The sequence below is a fragment of the Eptatretus burgeri genome, chromosome 4 (genome assembly GCF_056783735.1).
Source record: "Eptatretus burgeri isolate ZD-2024b chromosome 4, Ebu_testis_v1, whole genome shotgun sequence".
Lineage (NCBI taxonomy): Eukaryota > Metazoa > Chordata > Myxini > Myxiniformes > Myxinidae > Eptatretus > Eptatretus burgeri.
The window spans coordinates 81,329,292-81,348,625 of NC_140964.1; the positions used below are offsets into that span (position 1 = coordinate 81,329,292).

Here is a 19,334-nt window from a genome sequence, read left to right on the forward strand (position 1 = left end):
GTAACTTCTAATTAATGCTCAGACTTGGTCGTTGTTCACATGGAGAACTTTTTAAACGTTACAGGAAATATCATTTAGACAATATTGTGAGTGAAAATAAGTCGCACCCTTTTCACGGAACGATAGCGGCGGACAGCCCAGGGCCTAAATGGATAGGTTAAAGATCACCACAGAGTGTCTTTAACAAGAAGTATGTGAGTTACCACCAGCACCCTGTGAACAATTTGCAAATTTCTGCCCAAATCGGCTCCACTTGAACGTCAGACCTAGCCAGTTGGTTCATGAAAGACTTTGACTAAAAGCCGACCTCAAAAGAAGGTGGGAATAATTGTGGCCGTTCAGGGAGTAGTAGAGTAGTACTTTTACACTTCATCCACTTTGACGTACCCACTTCCATGGTATGTCTTGCAAGACGAAGCCTTTGTTGGGTGTGACCATAAGGAAATGTTAAAATCGATGAAATGTGATTAATCAATTATTATCGTTCGGGACAAGAATGTGAAGTTAAAGTTCAATGTCAATGGTTTAATTTGTTCATGCAAGTTTATAAATCGATGCTTGTCGCACACACACAGCGGCTGTGGAGGCAAGTCTGCTGCACGGCCTGAAGCGCCGAGCTGCGGGACTGCTTCGTGCCAACAAGGTGGCTGCGCTTTTTGTGAAGGCCGCACGTGTCTGCCCACAAGCTGCCATGCTGTGCCGACACGTGCAAGCATTGGAGGGGCGAGGGGAGGGAAGGTGAGAAGCACGGGTAGTATCCGTACGACATTTCCAGCATTTTTCTACTGCCGTCTCGCCATTTTCATGGCAAAAAAAAAAGTAGGCCCGCGGTTTAAAGCCGATTGGCTGTTTGAGGCTTGGTGCAATGTGATTGGCTCCTGGCTAGATTGACTAATATATCGTATAGGGTTCTTAAAAAGCTGATATTTAAAATCTGATTCCGGATTTGACGATCAGAACTCATGGCCTAAATAATTATGTCAAAATCTGAGGTGAAATCGGGAAAAATTTCGGAAAGATCGATGTAATTAAATAATAGCCTCTGCGGTACATGGGGGAAAAATGGCTCCAAAATTGATTTTTCACTCCTTTAAAGGTAACCACACGATCCGTGAACCCGCTGGGTTCCCGTTGTGACAACGGTTGATGAAAAAAAAAAAAAGACAATTTTAATATTATTTAGCGGTCAAACTTTAACCTGAAGAAAATTTGAGCATTTACCTCAGGAGTCATCGAGACCGGGCGTAGTGGCATGCGCCTGTGATCCGGCGACTCGGAGGCTTGGGTTGGAGGATCGCTTGTGGACGGGAGCTCGGCACTGGGCCTACTGGGCCTGCGCTATGAGAGGGTGTAGGGCAGCCCAGAATCATGGCGAAACCCAATCCTTATCCCTGTGTCGTAAGAGGCGACCAGGGTTGTGTCAGGAAGGGCATCCGGCATAAAACCTGTGCCAAATCAGTATGCGGATCATAACGGATGATCCGCTGTGGCGACCCCTAACGGGAGCAGCCAAAAGACAAACAACAACAACCTCAGGAGTCATCGTTCGGCCAACCGGTTTCTCGAGGTATATCAACACATTCTCCATGGTTTGTCCTTGCGCTTTATGGATCGTCATTCCAAAACTTCACTGAATCGGGAATTGATTTTTTTAATAATATTTTTAGTTTCCCAATTTGAACGAAACTTGATACTGCACACCGCAGGAGAATGGTGAGTAAGGTGGCCCTAAATTTTTTGCGCTATCTTGTACCGTTTTGGCTGTATTTCGGGAACATACATACATGTACATATGTGTATATACATACAAGATGAGAGTTTTAGTAATACTAGTATGTGCCTGTACATGCGTGGCCGTACGTGCAAAAAATTAAAAAAAATTAAAAAGAAGAATTGTGACGTCAATCATGATGTCATAGCACCATGTTCTGTCATTGGTTTGGTAAATAAATGGCAATAACTTGGGAACCACTTGTCCGATTAATATCAAACCTTGAAAAGGCACATCCACAGGGCCCCAGCAATATACCTGGCAAGTTTCAATTAGATCGAACCAGTGGTTGTCAAGAAACAGCGGTCGCAGACACACACGCAGACACATACAGAGATTGCTGGAATTATAGATAGATATACATTATTGTACGTCTCATCCAGGGACACCAGTAGGTATCTTTTTGGATTCGGATTCTGCTTTATGTATCAAGTTTTGATGCTCCCGTGAACATCATTGTTTGTACTGTGTTCTTGCTCTTTCTGAGCCTTGAACTTGAACTTCAATTATTATCCACATCAAAATCAACAACACTTTGTCAACAATGCCATGTAACAAAATAAATAAAAAAATAAACATTACATAATAGAAACCAGAAAATAGCATAAAATGCTAATCGGGTCTGGCACCTTAACATTTAATTTATTTAATTTTTGGTAAAAAATAAATGATTATAATGTTCACACTTCAAATATATTGTATTATACTTAAATGTTGAACAAATATCTTCCTGTTATATAAAATACTTCAGTACAGAGAAAGATATAACTTAATCTTGATTTATTGGTTTGATATTGTGATATACAGTTAATCTCTCATTAGGTACTCTGTAAGAGCTTTATGGAAGCAGTGTCACGAAGTTGTCTCATATCTAACGGTAATTCATTCCAAACTAAAAGGGCACTTGGTAGAGAGCATACCTCGGCCAAGCTGATAGGCCGGATCTGGATTCGGACCTGAACTAAATTTTAATCGACTTATTCTCATCAACCAAGTTTCCTCTGAATCTGTCCATAATATTTTGAAATATTGTGCAAAATATCGTTTTAGCCCCATCATTCAATGGTGAAAAATCATTTTTAAAATTCTCGGATCCGGATCCCGATTCAGAACTTCAAAATCGAACCAATTCTTCCTTGTTGCATACACAACCTACCCACCAGGTTTCATCTGAATCCGTCCACAACTTTTTCAGAAATCCTGCTATATGTCTGTTTTGGCCCTCTCTCTCTCAATGGTGAAAATCACAAAAAAAAAACTCTCGGATACAGATCCGGATCTGGATCTTCACCAAAATCTAAACATTTCTTCAGCGTCACATACCCAAGCTCTCCACCAAACTTCATCCGAATCTGTCCACAACTTTTTGATTGAATAGGTATCGGTGATACTGTGTGTTGTTTCTAACGTTTTACCTTGTAACGTTTAGTGGTCACAAACAACATTACATATTTTTAGTACTCCAGGTTAATAGGATTCATTGTTGCAGAGATGGAAAGCAAAAAATCAATACTTGCATCGTCCTGTCCTTCCGATATTTGCATAATTGTTACTACTTGTGACGTTTCCCGATATAGTAGCTGAAATGAAATCATGATGAAGCTATTTCGGTATGAAGTCGGTCAAGTTTTTCCCCTGGCTTTACATTACAGAGAAAGTACTGTTACTGATATGACCTTTCACAGAAACACAAACACAATACTCGAATAGAATGGTCAAATATTAAACCACCTGAACACCTCTACGCTCTACCCCTAATCCCCCACCAGTGACTCCGTGGCCGCATTTATCTCATCTCTTCAAACATTACCTCAAGCTCTGCAGCAGCTTCCAACTGAGGCACTCAGTCGGTAATTATTTCACCTCCTTGTCTCTCCTGCTTTGCAATGAAGACATTAAGTCTGAAATAGCTGTCCGAGACCGGTTATTGATCTGAACTTTTACAAAACAGCCACGGAATGATGAGCCATTCCAAATGATCTTTGTGCGGTAGTCTGTGATAATGAATTGTAAAATAATGAATTCTTATAATGTTCGAGGCAGACAAAGAGCGTTGTTTATGGTCTTCTCTACAATATTGAGACCCAAGGAAGAACAAGGTGACGGAGGGTATGGACTGACAGGAGGAGAGCAGGGGCAACTCTTGGATACAACAAGCAAGGGAATGAATGAAAAGAAAAAGAGGAGAGAGGAGGAAGGAAACACAGTAACCAATGAGGGACAGATGTGACGCTGGGGCTCCAGCCCCGAGTGGAGAGCAGTACTCCATTGTGCTGTGGACAAAGGCCTTTAAGGCTATGAGTAGTTCTAATTTTTCATGGAAAAACTTGGAATGACGGAGGATGCGCAGACTATGGCTGACTTTCGAGACCAGCTTTGCAATATGGGTGGCCCAGGAGAGGTCATGGCTGATGATGAGACCGAGAAGTTCAAAAGACTTGAACCTTTCAGTGGCTGACCATTGGAATATTCAGTGCCTATAGAAAGTCTCCACCCCCCTTTCAAATTTTTCAACTTTTGTTGCCTTAAAGCCTGGAATTATGTTACATTAAATCAGGCTTTTCCCACCTTTATTTGCACATCGTAACCCACAACTTCGAAGTGAAAAACAAATACTACAAATTTCAGAAAATTAATTAGAAATATAAAACTGGAATATCTTGGTTGGATAAGTGTCCAATCCCCTGAGTTAATACTTGGTGGAAGCACCTTTGACAGCAGTTACAGCTGTGAGTCTGTTGGGATAGGTCTCTACCAACTTTGCACACCTTGATTGGGCAATATTTGCCCATTCTTCTGCACAAAATTATCCAAGCTCAGTCAAGTTGTGTTGGGAGCGTTGATGGAGAGCAATCTAAAAGTCATGCCACAGACTTTCAATTGGATTTAGATCGGGGCTCTGACTGGGCCACTCAAGGACATTTATATTTTTGTTCCTAAGCCACTCCAGTGGAGCTTTGGTTGTGTGCTATGGGTCGTTGTCATGCTGAAAGTTGAACTTCCGTCTCATTTTCAGCTTTTTTGCAGAGGACAGCAGGTTTTCCTCTAAGATTTTTCTGCGTTTTGCTCCATCCATATTCTCTTCCATCCTGACAAGTGCCTCAGTCCCTGCTGAGAAGAAACATCCCCATAACATGATGCTGCCACCACCATGCTTTACAGGAGGAATGGTGTTCTTTGGGTGATTTGCTGTGTTGGGTTTGCGCCAAATGTAACATTTTGCATTTAGCCCAAAAAGTTCCATCTTGGTTTCGTCAGACCAAAAAGTTTTAACCACCTGGCTTCAGAATCTCTGTAGCCGTTTTTTGAATACCTTAAATGGGACTCAAGGTGGGCTTTTTTGAGTAGTGGCTTCCTTCCTGCTACCCTACGGTACAAACCAAACTTGTGGTGTGCTTGGGATATTGTCGTCACATGCACACAGTGACCATTCTTTGCTATGAAGGCATGTAGCTCTTTCCAAGTTGCCATTGGTCTCTTGCTGGCCTCTCTGATCAGTCTCCTCCTTGCTTGGTCATCCAGGTTTGAGGGACGGCCTGATCTAGGCAGGGTCTTGGTGGTACCATACGCTTTCCACTTCTTAATGATTGACTTGACTGTGCTCCAAGAGATATTGAAGGCCTTTGAAATATTTTTATACCCATCCTCTGATCTGTGCCTTTCCGCAACTTTATCCCGGAGGTCTTTTGAAAGCTCCTTGGGGCTCATGGTTGAGTCTTGCTGTGAAATGCACAACCCAGCAGAGGAAACCTACAGGGACAGCTGATTTTATTCTGAAATAATCAGAATCACTGCAATTTAACACAGGTGTAAGTCAATTAATTTGGTGTGTGATTTTGAAGGTGATTGGTTACACCTGAGCTAATTTAAAATTGCTATTATAAGGGGGGGGGAGGGGTGGGTCTCTTATCCAACCAAGATATTCTAGTTTTGTATTTTAAATTAATTTTCTGAAATTTGTAGAATTTGTTTTTCACTTGGAAGTTGTGGGCTACGATGTGTAAATAATGGTGGAAAAAGTCTGGTTTAATGCAACATAATTCCAGGCTATAAGACAACAAAAGGTGAAAATTTTTAAGGGGTGTGTAGACTTTCTATAGGCAAGGTGTATGAGGTTCATTTGATGATCTTTACAGAGCGACAGGGTGAGACTGTAGGAATTCCCAACTTTGAAGGACATGCTCCATTTATCAGATCAGAATCGAATCAATTCCAGATAGCAGAGAGTGCGGCAGCTTCATTCTGCCTCTAAATGGGATGGGGGTATTGTACGACAGTGTGAAGTCATCTGCAAAAGGGAAGATAATTTTTTTTTCCAGAGAATCGGAGGGACTGTTTATGTATTTGAGGAGCAAGACTGGGCCCAAAACACTGCCTTGGGGAACTTTAGCTTCCACTGGAAGAGAAGAGGGTTCCTTTGATGGCAACATGTTGACTGCATCAGTGGTGGAAGTCAGAAATCCAGTTATAAAGGCAGACTTTAATGCCACAGACAGAGAGCTTGCTAATGCCTGGCTGCGTCAAATTCCTGAGATATGTCTAAGGCAGTGACCTTCACTATTTTTTTTGGAGGGGGTCCACTTTTGCCGATAAGGCATCAGTGTGAGAGCGGCCACACCGCCTGCAAAACTCCGTAATGGCTGCTATTAGGCAGCCCTATGTACTCTTCTTCGTTGTGACTACCTGGGCTGCAAGCATCATTGTTTGTATACTGCAACCATATCCTGATGTAGTTATGTTACTTTTATGCTTCGCATTGGAACACTCATTTGAAACCATTGTGTCAATTTGATAGCATTTATGGCGGATTATGATGGGGTGTTTTCATATTTGTGCATTATTGGCCGCACATCAGGGTCCGCACTTTAGGCCACCAGGGGCCGCCAGTGGCTCGCGGGCCGTGTAATGAAGAAACAGTGGTCAAAGGAAACGGTCGTGACCTCTTGCTGAGATTTCAGTTTTCCATGTTCAGTGTTGAGTGACTGCGACCGAATGCAAACTTGTTGGTCAGAGATCAGGCTGTTTGAATAGAGGAAAGACTTAACATCGGAAGTAATGATTCCATTATTTTGTTTATACAGTAATTCACCTTTTTTTCCCCTCCACATTTTACTTTTCTGCACACAGAAGGGGTGGTGGACGAATCGAAGGAATATCCAGGCAGAGCACCAGTGGTTCCAAACCCAGCGGACTTTCCCGACAAGCAGTCCGGCACCTTTGGGTGCGTGCGGCACTCCTTGAGAAAGTTCTTGATAAAATCGTGCAACACCTTGCGGAAAATGCCAGGCACGTGTTGCTCTGCCCTACTTCCCAGCACACATAGCAAACTATATTAACCACATCTCTCCCATGAGTTGTATTAATGGAAAAAGAGGTACATGCTGTAAACAGTCTTGTGAGCCTGTAGGTTCATTCATATGTGAGAGCAATTGTACCTATTTGTGTTGCAGCTTGTACTATGAGAAGTATGCCTTACTAATGGACCCAGTGGATGGACGCATCTTAGCTTCCCTTCTTGGTAAGTTGAGCCATGTATATAATTGTATGGGGTGTAACAAATGATGCTTTCATTATTCAAATAAGCAGACTGGATTACAGATGTGTGAATAGCTCAGAGGGTGACACTAATTGGTCCACTTCTCTCGACCTTCTCATTTTGCTTTTGACTCTCGCCTAGTCGAATACATACATTCCAGACATTATTTGAATACGGCACTTTCAAGATGACATAATCCATCCTAGATTTCTCGGTGCGCATGCACACAACCCCTTAATAACGAAGTGAATCAGGATTTCATGCCTGCCAAATAACAATTGTAGAATTAAATCACTAAAAAAAACTTTTAAAGAAGCCGAAAGTACTTGTAAACATACCTTGGAGTTTACATACAAGCTTTGCCACTGCACAACTAAACAGTTTGAGAACTTCTTGATCAACTCGTCCAAAAAGTTGATATCTTGCCTGTGGGCCTCACAATATGGGCCTGTGAAAGGCTGAAATTTCGTTGGTGGGTGTGTTCTACTCAAACCTTCATGTTTCTTCGCACCAATGGGAAGGCCCTATCTGGCACTTGTCGATGCACAGAGTAAGTTTAAAATTATATTTACGATCAGTCATGTTTTGGAGGAGCGGGGATGGGAGTTTGTATTGATTGTGAGTGAGCAGGGTGGGAGTTTGTATGGGTTGTGAGTCGGTGGTGTGGGAGTTTGTATTGGTTGTGAGTACCTTTATAAGTACAGTATATATTTGCTGTTTGGTTCAGGGGCCACAACAGACGTTATACTAGATTTTTGCATCTGTTGGTGAAAAGAGAAGCATCTGTTCATATATTATAACCACAGCCACAGCTAACTAATTGTATTAACAGGAAATTATAGGAAATCAACACCTCTTTGTCTCATCCACAGATATTTCTCTTATTTCCTTTATCTCTGTGAGTCTGATTTTCATTCAGAAACAAAACAATTATGATTAACCATTCTGAAATTGCCACTCCATTGTCTAAATGCTGAAAATTATGTTTAAAAGACGATTTGAACCACAGATTTCATGCCAGTGTCGGCCGGTTAAAAATTCCGTCGAGCAGAACCGAGTCAGTGTAAAAGCACACACAGCGCATGTGCAAGAGGCCTCGTTAGCATTTATACATCATTTAGAAAGTTCCATATTGGCAAAATTTGAATTGGTGAAAATTATTTATTTGGTTGTTTATTTGTTTATATACTTATTTTTAAGCCTCACTTAACACTTCATTTGCTTAGTATTTGGTAATTATGACTCATGTAAATTAACTTAATACACTTTACTGAACAATTAAATTGGCTCGAGTGAAATTGTAACTTCCATTAACTCATGATGATGATCAGCATATGAATACAAAACTAGATGTTATGATTTTAAACATTTTTTTTCTCATTTGATTGCGATAAATTTCATGCTCGTATTGCTTACTGATTGTCAATATGAGTTTTTGGGGAGACTGTCAACCGAAGACAAGTCCAATGTTGTGAGATAGATGAAGTGAATGGATGCAGGTTATAATAGCCATACTGGTACCCATATCTCCAACTCAAAAATCAAAGCAGACCTGTTGGAATTGATGAGAGTGTTCTTCTATGGTTGCCTATTTGAATTATCAGATTATAGAGTCGACTAGTTTTGAAGATGGTGAGAGGAGTGGGGGGGGGGGGGTAGATGAGAAAGTCAGGACTTCATGCTTTAAAAGGTCGGTTCCCCCTAATGTCTTCAGGTGACATTCTAGAATCGTGCTAGGGTGGACTACCCTGCCAACATTTTGCATAAAGCTGAAAAATCAACTTGAAAGGTCCACAGAATCAGAAAAAAATAATAATTTTTTGATGTGATTATATTGATTTTTAAGTAACAAACAAAAAACCGAACGTGTTTTTTTATTCTAATAATTTTTTGAGGTGGTGCAGTTAAAAAAAATTATGCCCGTCGGGTACCTCCCCTAAAAATTCCAGATAAACTGCCATGACGTAATCGAGGGAAAGATTGTCAGCAAGCAATGGATAACGGCCGCACAACTCGATTCAAACTCATCAGAAAGTGAATTTGACGAATAATTTTCTGATCAACAATCCCCAGGTTACGACAATAGTCAAAATCATAATGTAAAAGGTGCTGTCCGACTGTAAATGTATGAACCCGAGGTCGAGATGATGTCATGGGAGGGGCAGCGCCAATGTGGCGTTTTTGTGGGCGAGGCTAATCAAATGTAAAAGGGCACCAAATAACATTAAAATCTTCCTTTGAAGATATTTATTCAAGAAAATAACGATTAAGTGTTAAGTGAAGCCATATCTATTCATCAAACCAAATATGATTTTCTTTCTGATCCTGTGGACCTTTGAAGTTGCGTCGTCGTAATAATTTTGACGAGAAATTAGGGATAGGAGAAATATAAAGTCATAACTTTGTACAAAAACAAGACGTACGAACAAAAATGTTTGTATTGAACTGCTATATAAGTTAACATATATAAAATGCAAATCAGATCAATGTGTCCATCACCAGAGGTCAAAAGGTCACTAAATTTGATGAATGCTTATAATCAAGGGATCTCATCAAACACATCGCAATTTTAGACTTGAAATTTGATGTTCAATTTTTTTTTTCTGACAAATGTTTACAATAAAGAACCTGAAAAGTATTCAAAACACCAATGTTGAATTGTTTCTTAAAATATTTAATCAGTAACACGTCGAAGAAGGTCAGTTTTCAAAAAGGCAAAAAAAAAAACACCCATTTTCTCCAGGAAATTATACACTCATGACTACATTGCCCAATTCTCCCAAAACATTATATTGCAGAGCAAATGAGTTTTTAATATTCCAAACTGGATCAGTGGAATACTTATGAATAAACCTGTCCATTGGTTTTTTTTTTGGGGGGGAGGGGGTTTGCCCATCTGTAAATGTGAAAAGGAAACATGGCTGACCAACAACATGGTACGAAGTGGCCTCAGACAGCAGCGGTAGGCATCGACCTGAAGCCAAGCAATTCGAAGAAGTCAAAGGCTGATGAAGGGACAATATACTCTGTGTGTGTCATATGCCAGGGCAATTTAAAAAAAAAACAACTATACAGGGTATTACCCCAGTCAGTAAATACACTCAAGTCAGCTTTGAGCTCTCATGCTGACTGTGGTCGAGAGATTTCATCTGAGATTTAACAGAATTGTTTGGGCTGTAAACAGCCAAAGTGGCATCCGATATGTAGAAATACTGAGACTCATCCAAAAAGTTGCATGCCAGCACAGAAAAAGTGGCTAGGTGAATCCCATCACCCCACAGCTACGTTTAGTGGTTCCTCCAGGTCTAACCCAATGACCAGTACCTTCGGGAAGCCTGGTGTTGGCTTAGTGGTTAGGGTGGTGGCTTGGGATCCTGGGATTTCCTGGGGTCCTGAGTTCAAGCCCCGTTGGCCGCTGAATTAAAATACACCAGGAGGTTGACTCAGCCTGTCATCCTTCCGAGGTTGGCAAAATGAGTACCAGAGTACCTTCGGGGGCAAGACAAGGTCTGTAAGGTCAAAGACTTGTAGGTTTGAAGCTACAGTCTCTCTCTATGAAGTGCAGCCTGTGGCTGCTGGTTGCATCATTGGTTGGGATGCGGCTATGCCGCTGATGCAGTGTCCCCCTTACCAGTACACTGGTAAGTACACTCATTTTTGCTGACCTCGGAAGGATTACAGGCTGAGTTAACCTCCTGGTGTATTTTTTAATTCAGCGGCCAACGGGGCTTGAACTCAGGACCCAAGGATCCCAAGCCGCCACCCTAACCACTAAGCCAACACCAGGCTTCGAAGCTACAGTAACCTGTGTTATTTGCAAAAAGAGATTGCATGATGGAAGGCAACCTTGAGCTAAAATTACCAATCCACACCAATAATCATTAATTGTGAAAGCACGACAGCTGAACCGGCAAGATATTCTGTTTTGTTTGTGGGGTGCTTGTGCATGATGTGGTTGCAAATGACATATGCTATCACACCAAGTGCACGAATGCATTCAAAGCTACTGGGGGTATCAACAGGTAAAAGCTATCAGAGCAACTTTGACGCTGAATTTCAATATCTACATGAAATTGTAGGTTCTTTATTTCAGAAATCACAAGGTTTTCTTTTGAAAAACCTGAGGGACTGTTATGAAACACTTCCACAGGAAAGGGGGGAAATAATCACAAGTAAAATTTAGTGCATAACTGTGAAGAATAAGTTGACTCAGAATTGCAGAAAAAGGGTGTCAATTCTATTCATCAAAATTAAGGGGCAGGATTTGAATAGCAATCCCTCTTGGTGATGCATTGGAAATGCTAAATAACTTGGAGGTGTCATCTGGTGAAGACAGGTGGTTGAAAACTCCACAACATGCAGGGAAAATCTCAAGAAATGACTTAGCTTAGTCAAATCACAGCAGAGAAAAAGTTCTTCCATAGAGGTTTCTGCACAAGCAGCAGCCGACCTCATACAGGACTCCCTCAACGAGTTCACCTCAAGTCTGCTTAAGGTAGAAAATAAAGCGATAAAAGCAGTAGGTCATGCAGGTTGTAATTCCATTTCTGCTGGGAGCATCTCAGTATCTTACAAATTGCATGCAGGAAATTGTGGGCTTGGTGGAATCCCCCGAAAAGTAGGACAACCTTTTTGAAGTCATCTTTATATTTGTCTCTCATGTCTCTGAAGAGAGGAACCACGAGATGTAGCTGTGGGGTGATGGGATTCGCCGAGCCGCTTTTACTGTGCTAGCATGCAACTTTTTGGATGAGTCTCGGTATTTCAATATATCGGATGCCACTTTGGCTGTTTCCAGCCCAACCAGTCCTTCTGTTCAATATCAGATGAACGTCTCTCTGCCACAGACTCAGCATGAGAACTCAAATCTGACTTGAGTGTATTTACTGACTGGGGTAATACCGTGTATACTTTATCTTTTTTGAATTGCCCTGGCATATGACACACAGAGTATATTGTCCCCTTTATCAGACTTTGACTTCTTCGAATTGCTTGTCTTTAGGTCGATGCCAACCGCTGCTGTCTGGGCCACTTTGTGCCGTGTTGTTGGTCAGCCATGTTTCCTTTTCACATTTACAGATGGGTAAACCACTAAACCCCCTCCCCCCAAAAAAGAAAACAATGGACAGGTTTATTCATAAGTATTCCACTGATCCAATTTTGTGTATTAAAAACTCATTTGCTCTGTAATATAATGTTTTGGGGAAATTGGGGAATACAGATATGAGTGCTTTATTACCTGGAGAAAATGGGTGTTTTTTTGCCTTTTTTGAAAATTGACCTCCCACTTGTTACTGATTAAATATTTCAAGAAAATATTCAACATTGGTGGTTTGAATACTTTACAGGTTAAATCCCTCTTCGTGATTAACACTCGACCCAAACAAAGCCAATGGAAATCTAATGCAACAAACCTGGACAGTGTATCATCAGCAGAGGACTACAGGCCTAATGTGTTTGGCTCACCAGAAAACCAAGATGGCAGCTATATCATTGTGGGTGGAGTCAAGCGACCAATGTGGGTGTGCTCTGGCAGCTATCGGACCAATGGGTGCACATTTCAAATATCGACCCCAAACAACACCAACAACAACAACAACAACAACAACAACAACAACAACAACAACAATACAGAGCTCTTGTTGACCTGTGACATGTTGGTAAAAACAATCAATTTTGGTCCTATTTTGGATTTATGCATGTACAATTTCAAACAAGAAAAAGAGCAATCACAGATTGCAGACCCTCACCAGGACTTGTCCTGTGTGATGCTTATGTACTGATGTGTTATGTAATTAATAACATGCAAAACGAGAACTGTCACTTTATAACTGCTGACAGTGATGACTGTGTATGACGACGTCCCACTTTGATGCAACCCTGCTTTGAATGGACACTTGAACCTGACCCATGATGTTTATTATTATTCAATCGAATTCAGAATGGGACTAAAATAAATTCACTTCAAATCAAATGGAAGACCAAATAGGTACAGTCCTGCATTTGAGTCATCAGAAGGAACCTGAACAAGCAAAGAGCAAAGATGAAGTCATCGGTATGAACCTGGATAGGATTCGGGTTTCAACTGCTACTCCTCTACCCTCAAACCCATCCTGGCACAGCCAAGCGAGCCTTATTAAAATTAAATAAATAAATAATAATAAAAACCCAGACAAAAAATTACATAATTCTGGCTGTGCCACCCCATGCATCCGATCAGGTTGAAATTTAAAACATATATTCCCTTTCCATACTATGTCATAATTGTGAAGTTTCGTGTCAATAGATGAAGCAGTTCAAGAGAGGATTTTTTAAACATTTTTGCTCAATCCAATATGGCTGCCAGACTATATGTGACATCAATTATTCATGTATACTCTGGTATCCACAAGGCTTGGGGAACATTTATGTAGTTTCCCCTCAATCTGTCCAGCCATTCTGGAGAATAAGATTTTTTTTATAGGTTTTAGGGTAAATCCAATATGGCTGCCAAGCCATGTGACCTATGACATCACATGTGTGTTTTTGTTCTTCATAGATAGGCGGTTACACATGTAAAGTTTTGCCTCTATCTGTTTAGCCATTTCAGAGAAGATGATTTTAAAAGGTAATATATATATATATATATATATATATATATATATATATATATATATATATATATATATATATATATATATATATATATATATAACACGAATCACGTGACTGATGACGTCTCAATTTTCTTTCTGTGGACCAATTTATCCCAAGATGACTTTCAAAAATTTTCATACTGATCACGTGTAGCGTTCTACATATGCAATTATGATGTCATAACGCAGACACCTATGACATCATACTTATTCCCCATTGGGAGTACTTCACATGTGCCAAGTTTCAATTTTTTCCTTGGTATGGTTTCAGAGATACAGATGTACAAATTTTTCTCACATGGCTGCCACATCATGTGAGCTATGACGTCATAATTATCCCCCGCCAACCAACGAAGTTGGCAGGGGATATAGAAATGGGTTCCGTCCGTCCGTCCGTCACATTTCATTTCCGGAGCTTAACTACAAATCCCCTCAATATATACTTATGAAATTTGGTACACATATCAAGCAAGTGGTGAACTGGTGCGTTTTTATATTTTCTAATTGATAGGTCACATGGTTTTGCAGCCATGTTGGATTCAAGAAAAATATTAAATAATGTTTTCTCTGGAATCGCATAACCTAACGAAGCGAAAATTTGCAACTATCATCTTCCATCATGTCTGCATACATAGTAAAAATTATGACGTCACAAGTCACATGTTTTGGCGGCCATCTTAGATAGAAAAACACACCTCATCCGATTAACACGAAACTTCACACATGTATTCCACTGGAGGATTGGAGGCAGAATCTAAATTTATGATGTCATAGGTCACATGGTTCGTCAGCCATCTTGGATTGAAATAATAAATTTTTAAAATCTTCTTCTCCAGAACGGCTGGACAGATTGAGGCAAAATTTTACATACACTTTCCCCAAGACATCCTTTCAGAAGTTTGTTAATTTCTAATTGATAGGTCACATGGTTTGGTGGCCATATTGAATTTACCCTAAAACCCTCAAACATCTTCTCCAGAACGGTTGGTCAGATCAAGGGGGAACTTCACATACATATTGCACATGCTTAGGGAATATAAGTTTGTTAATCCTCATTTACTATGGCTGGGGATATCGAAGACTTTGTCTTCAACGGATGCTAGTTATAATTAAAACATTCTACATGAGTAGTTGCTCCGATGGTGAAAATTTCCTCTCAATCCGACAAGTCGTTGAGGAGAAAAATACTAAAGTTCTGTGGAGACAAACAAACAAGAAAAAGACGTCATGCAGAGCCCGATACTTGCAAAATCCATCCCCCTCATCAAAGGTTGCCAGGGATACATCAAATTGTCCATTTAATTAAGATTAAAATTGACAATCTTAATCAAAGCTCAGGTCAATCGGATGAAAATTGATTATTTCTCAGATTGAAATTGATGATTTTAGAAGTTTGACCTTGAGTTGACCTTTGACCTTTTGACCTCAAAAATAGTTGCTTTCCCAATTCAGTGAAGGACGATGCAAATCCTGTTCAACTTTCAAGTTCATAGGATGTAAATTGACAATTTTTCAGTTGAAAATTGATGATTTTAGAAGTTTGACCTTGAGTTGACCTTTGACCTTTTTATCTCAAAAAGAGTTAGTATCCCAATTCAGTGATGCGATATGCAAATCCTGTTCAAATTTCAAGTCAACTGGATAAAAATGATGATTTTAGAAATTTTGACCTCTGGACGACCATCGACCTTTAACCTCAAAATTAATAGTCTTCTCAGTTGAGACTACCTCTACAGCTTTGTGAAGTTTTGTGAAGATCAGTTTAAAATTGTGACCTGTAGGCAATTCACAGACAAACAAGCCTGGTGTTGGCTCAGTGGTTAGGGTGGTAGCTTGGGATCCTAGGGTCCTGAGTTCAAGCCCCATCCACCGCTGAATTAATACACCAGGGGTTGACTCAGCCCGTCATCCTTCCGAGGTCGGCGAAATGAGTGCCAGTTCCAGTGTGTGTACTGGTAGAGGGGCACTGCATCAGCGACACAGTCGTGCTTCAAGAAATGATAGCTACCTCTGCAGCTAAGCTGCCATATGACCACACATGACAGACAGACAAGAAGACAGAATAACAAAATTGACTGACCAATATACTTGAAAAATCTTTGATTTTGCAAGTAACAAACAGACCAATGGACCCAAATGTATTAACCTTTCCTCTGGTGAGGGTAATAAGCAGACTCATATTTTAAATGTTATTTCTTTCACAACTTTAAAAAAAACTTTCTTGAAAACAAAATGCATCTTGGAAGAAGTGCAAACTTCCAACGCATGGGTTGAGTCCAAGTGTACAGGTGGATGGCTGCATTTGGAAGAGAAACCATGAAAATAAACCACAATAAGCTGTCTAGCCTGGGTTTGAATCCTGACCCAGCTATAAACTATTCACAGTCAAGGTGATTCATCAATGCGTGTGCCTTCCCTCAGATGGCCGTTAAACGGGTATCCCGTCTGCCAGCATGCATTGGTGGACGTTAAAGTTCCCATGGCGTCCTTCGTGAAGAGTAGGCGAGCTATCGCTGGCACCTTGAACAAATTCCAAATCCCTGCCCGAACCAGCAGAGAGCATTGCATCAGGGGCACAGCCGCATCTTTTCCCACTGATGCTACCCCACAGCCTTGTGCTGCATCCGAACGAAGAAGACGAATGCCTTCTTTTCCTTTTTGTATCTGAATAATATGTCCAGTCGTAATGCTTTGTTTTCTATGTTCACACTTGATGGGATCATCAGGTCGTAGCTCGTGAGCATTATGTCCTTGTTTTCAATTATTGTTTTTGGCTCCTGTCTCCCTGAATTTTCTGTAACTGGGATATTGAAATTTCTGCAGATGTGCCATTGGATTACTCCACATACCTTGTTGTGCATTTGTGTGTACAGCTGTTCTGACATGAGTTTTTTTTTACATCACGATGGGAGTTGACTCATGCTTTCTGTTTATACCTTGCAAAATCTAAACTTGTCTGATTGACTCAGTCCCACAATCTTTTTAAAGCCATGGGTGTAGTGTCCTTGGTCTTGGGCATTTATTATGATTAGTTCTCCATCTCAATTGAGGTTTTTGGGGTTTTTTGTGTATATAGTCAAGGCTCTTGGAAGAGCTGGTTCACTGAATGGATCGGGACATAACAGATAAAAACAGGATGCAAAAAATGCAAAAGGAACAGTACAGAGAAGGGCTAAACTCCAACAGCAGAATTGCAGGCCAAGATAGAAGGAGACTTGGACAAACAATGGGTGTGGGCAGGAATGAGGGGTAGCAGAGGGGTGGGGTGCACAAGAGAGGGAAAGAAGGAAACTCTCAAGAGGAAAAACTGGAAAATTGGATGGAGGAGGGTTTTGGGTGGGGTTAACCAGGGTACAAAAGATCATGGTTTTTGATTGGGGACGATCTGAGATGGTGCTGAACAGCTGTCTTGAAGACCTGGAGGGAAGAATGAGATTGAAGAGGATGTGCAAGTTGGTTCCACAGGCAGGGGGGAAAAAATAGGAATGAATGTGTGGAGGTGAGCAGTGATTCTGCATTTAGGTAGTTTTACCAGAAGGGGGTTGATGGTGGACCATGTGAGCCCTGCAGAAACCTGGGGGCGGGGACAAAGTGTGGAAAGAGCAAAGAGTGCAAGACCAGAAAGGAGGCTGTAAAAGATGGAGAGACCACTGACCTGTCTGGGATGGTGAAGTGATGAGCCCATCGACTCAGTTTCATCACAAGAGATAACAATAATCTTGAAGGCCTTGCTTTCCACAGTGTCAAGCTGAGCAAGATGACAGGCAGGAGAGCCAAAGCTGCTGATCTCTATCAAGCTGCTGATGAAGGCCTTGTTGGTGAATAGGAATTCAGGTGTGCCAAGGAAGGACTTTGTATGACGGAGGATGCCCAGTCGGCAGCTGGCTTTGGATGCCAACGTTGAAATATGGTTTGTCGAAGAAAGATCATGGCTGATAGTGAGACCCAGTCATTTGAACGACTGAACTCCCTCAAGAGGATTGCTAACAAAGTAGATGGGAGGGTTTGCCATGCAGTCCTTTTAGAGAGATAGTGGTAGTGCGAGATTTGTCAGGATTGAAAGACATATTTCAAGTGTTTGATCATCTTGTGATTTGTGATTTTTTTTTTTCAAGATCTGAAGAGAGGGAAGAGGCTGCAGGCTGCTTGTCTGAAGGATGAGGAATGTCATGGCAGAGAGTGCAGTCATCAGAAAATAGATAAAGAGGATTTTCCAGAGTCAGACAGATCACTGATGAAGATCAGAAAATGGACTGAGACTAGAACACTGCCTTGGGGCACAGGGAGAGGAGTCGGAGGGAGAGGAGTTGAAGGGATTCTGTTGAGTGCCACATGTTGGCTACACGAGCAGAGGAAATCAGTAAGCCAAGAGTGGAGGTGGCCTTGGATGTCATCGGTGGAGAGTTTGGAGAGTAAAGCAGGATGCCAGACCATATCAAAAGCACTAGATTTATCCAAAGTGACGGCTCTGATCTCATGTCTGATATTGAGGGCCTCCATCCATTATATGGAGAGTCGAAGCAGCATGTCCCAGGTAGAGTGACCTGGTCTGAAACGAAATTGATTATCTGCGATGAGGTTGTTGGAGAAAAGGAATGATTTCATATCAACTGCGTTGATGAATTCCATGACCTTGCTGCTGTTGGAAGTAAGCTGATATCTGTAGTTAAGGGGATCAGTTTTTGAACCTTTTTAATGGAATGCAGTGATGTTTACAGTGAGAGAGGGTATGTGCAAGGACAGCAGAGCAGTTTTTAGGACATGTGAGCTGATGCTACCTGGTCCAGTAGCAGTCAGAGTCCAGGAGCAGTGGGGCATGACAGGGAAGGATGGGGACTGAGAGTGAGTGGTTGGCGACACAATATTTGGAAGCAAACACAGAAATGAGGCATTCAGCCTTCTCAAGAGCAGAGTGTGAGATTGGTGCCATTTGAAGAAGAGAGGGAATGGATGGAAGGGGCTATATACTCCAGAGCTACCAGGTTTTAGAGGAGGGAGATCAGTTTTAAAGTTCGTTCTTGAGGTTGGACAGATGCTGTTTTGTGACTCTCCTGAGAGTGTATGCACACTTGTTGCGGACTTTTTGAAATGGAATTTTGAATTGGAATTTTGGAACATATTCACCTTTACAGCTCGTATGTTCACCTTAATAGCTCGCATGTGTACTCACCTTAACAGCTCATATATTTGATGTGCTCTCGAATATTCCAAAGGTATTAACAGGTGTTGTAAGAAAACAAAATTCGGAAAGCAAATCCCTGGATTGATAACCATTGCAGGCATAGTTGAGCTTAAAAACCCTGTCGTACTCTCTCTATTTCTCTCTTTCTCTCTTTTTCTCTCTCTCGATTGTTCTGCAGTCACATTTTCTCGTGTGACCGAGATGACGGTG

General features: G+C 41.2%; 1 protein-coding gene across 4 annotated transcripts in view; it reads left to right on the forward strand.

The window, feature by feature from the left end:
• The window catches only part of SGSM2 (small G protein signaling modulator 2), a 171,594-nt gene that overhangs the window by 35,385 nt on the left and 116,875 nt on the right, over nucleotides 1-19,334 (forward strand). For 3 of the 4 annotated variants that reach the window (XM_085878954.1, XM_085878956.1, XM_085878955.1), the window contains 4 exons: nucleotides 576-738; nucleotides 3,541-3,621; nucleotides 6,899-7,057; nucleotides 7,222-7,289. In XM_085878954.1, the coding sequence (XP_085735080.1) occupies nucleotides 576-738; nucleotides 3,541-3,621; nucleotides 6,899-7,057; nucleotides 7,222-7,289 (471 nt within the window). Of the gene's footprint in view, nucleotides 1-191; nucleotides 399-575; nucleotides 739-3,540; nucleotides 3,622-6,898; nucleotides 7,058-7,221; nucleotides 7,290-19,334 lie in introns of those variants that run through there. The other variant, XM_085878957.1, reaches the window with a different exon arrangement.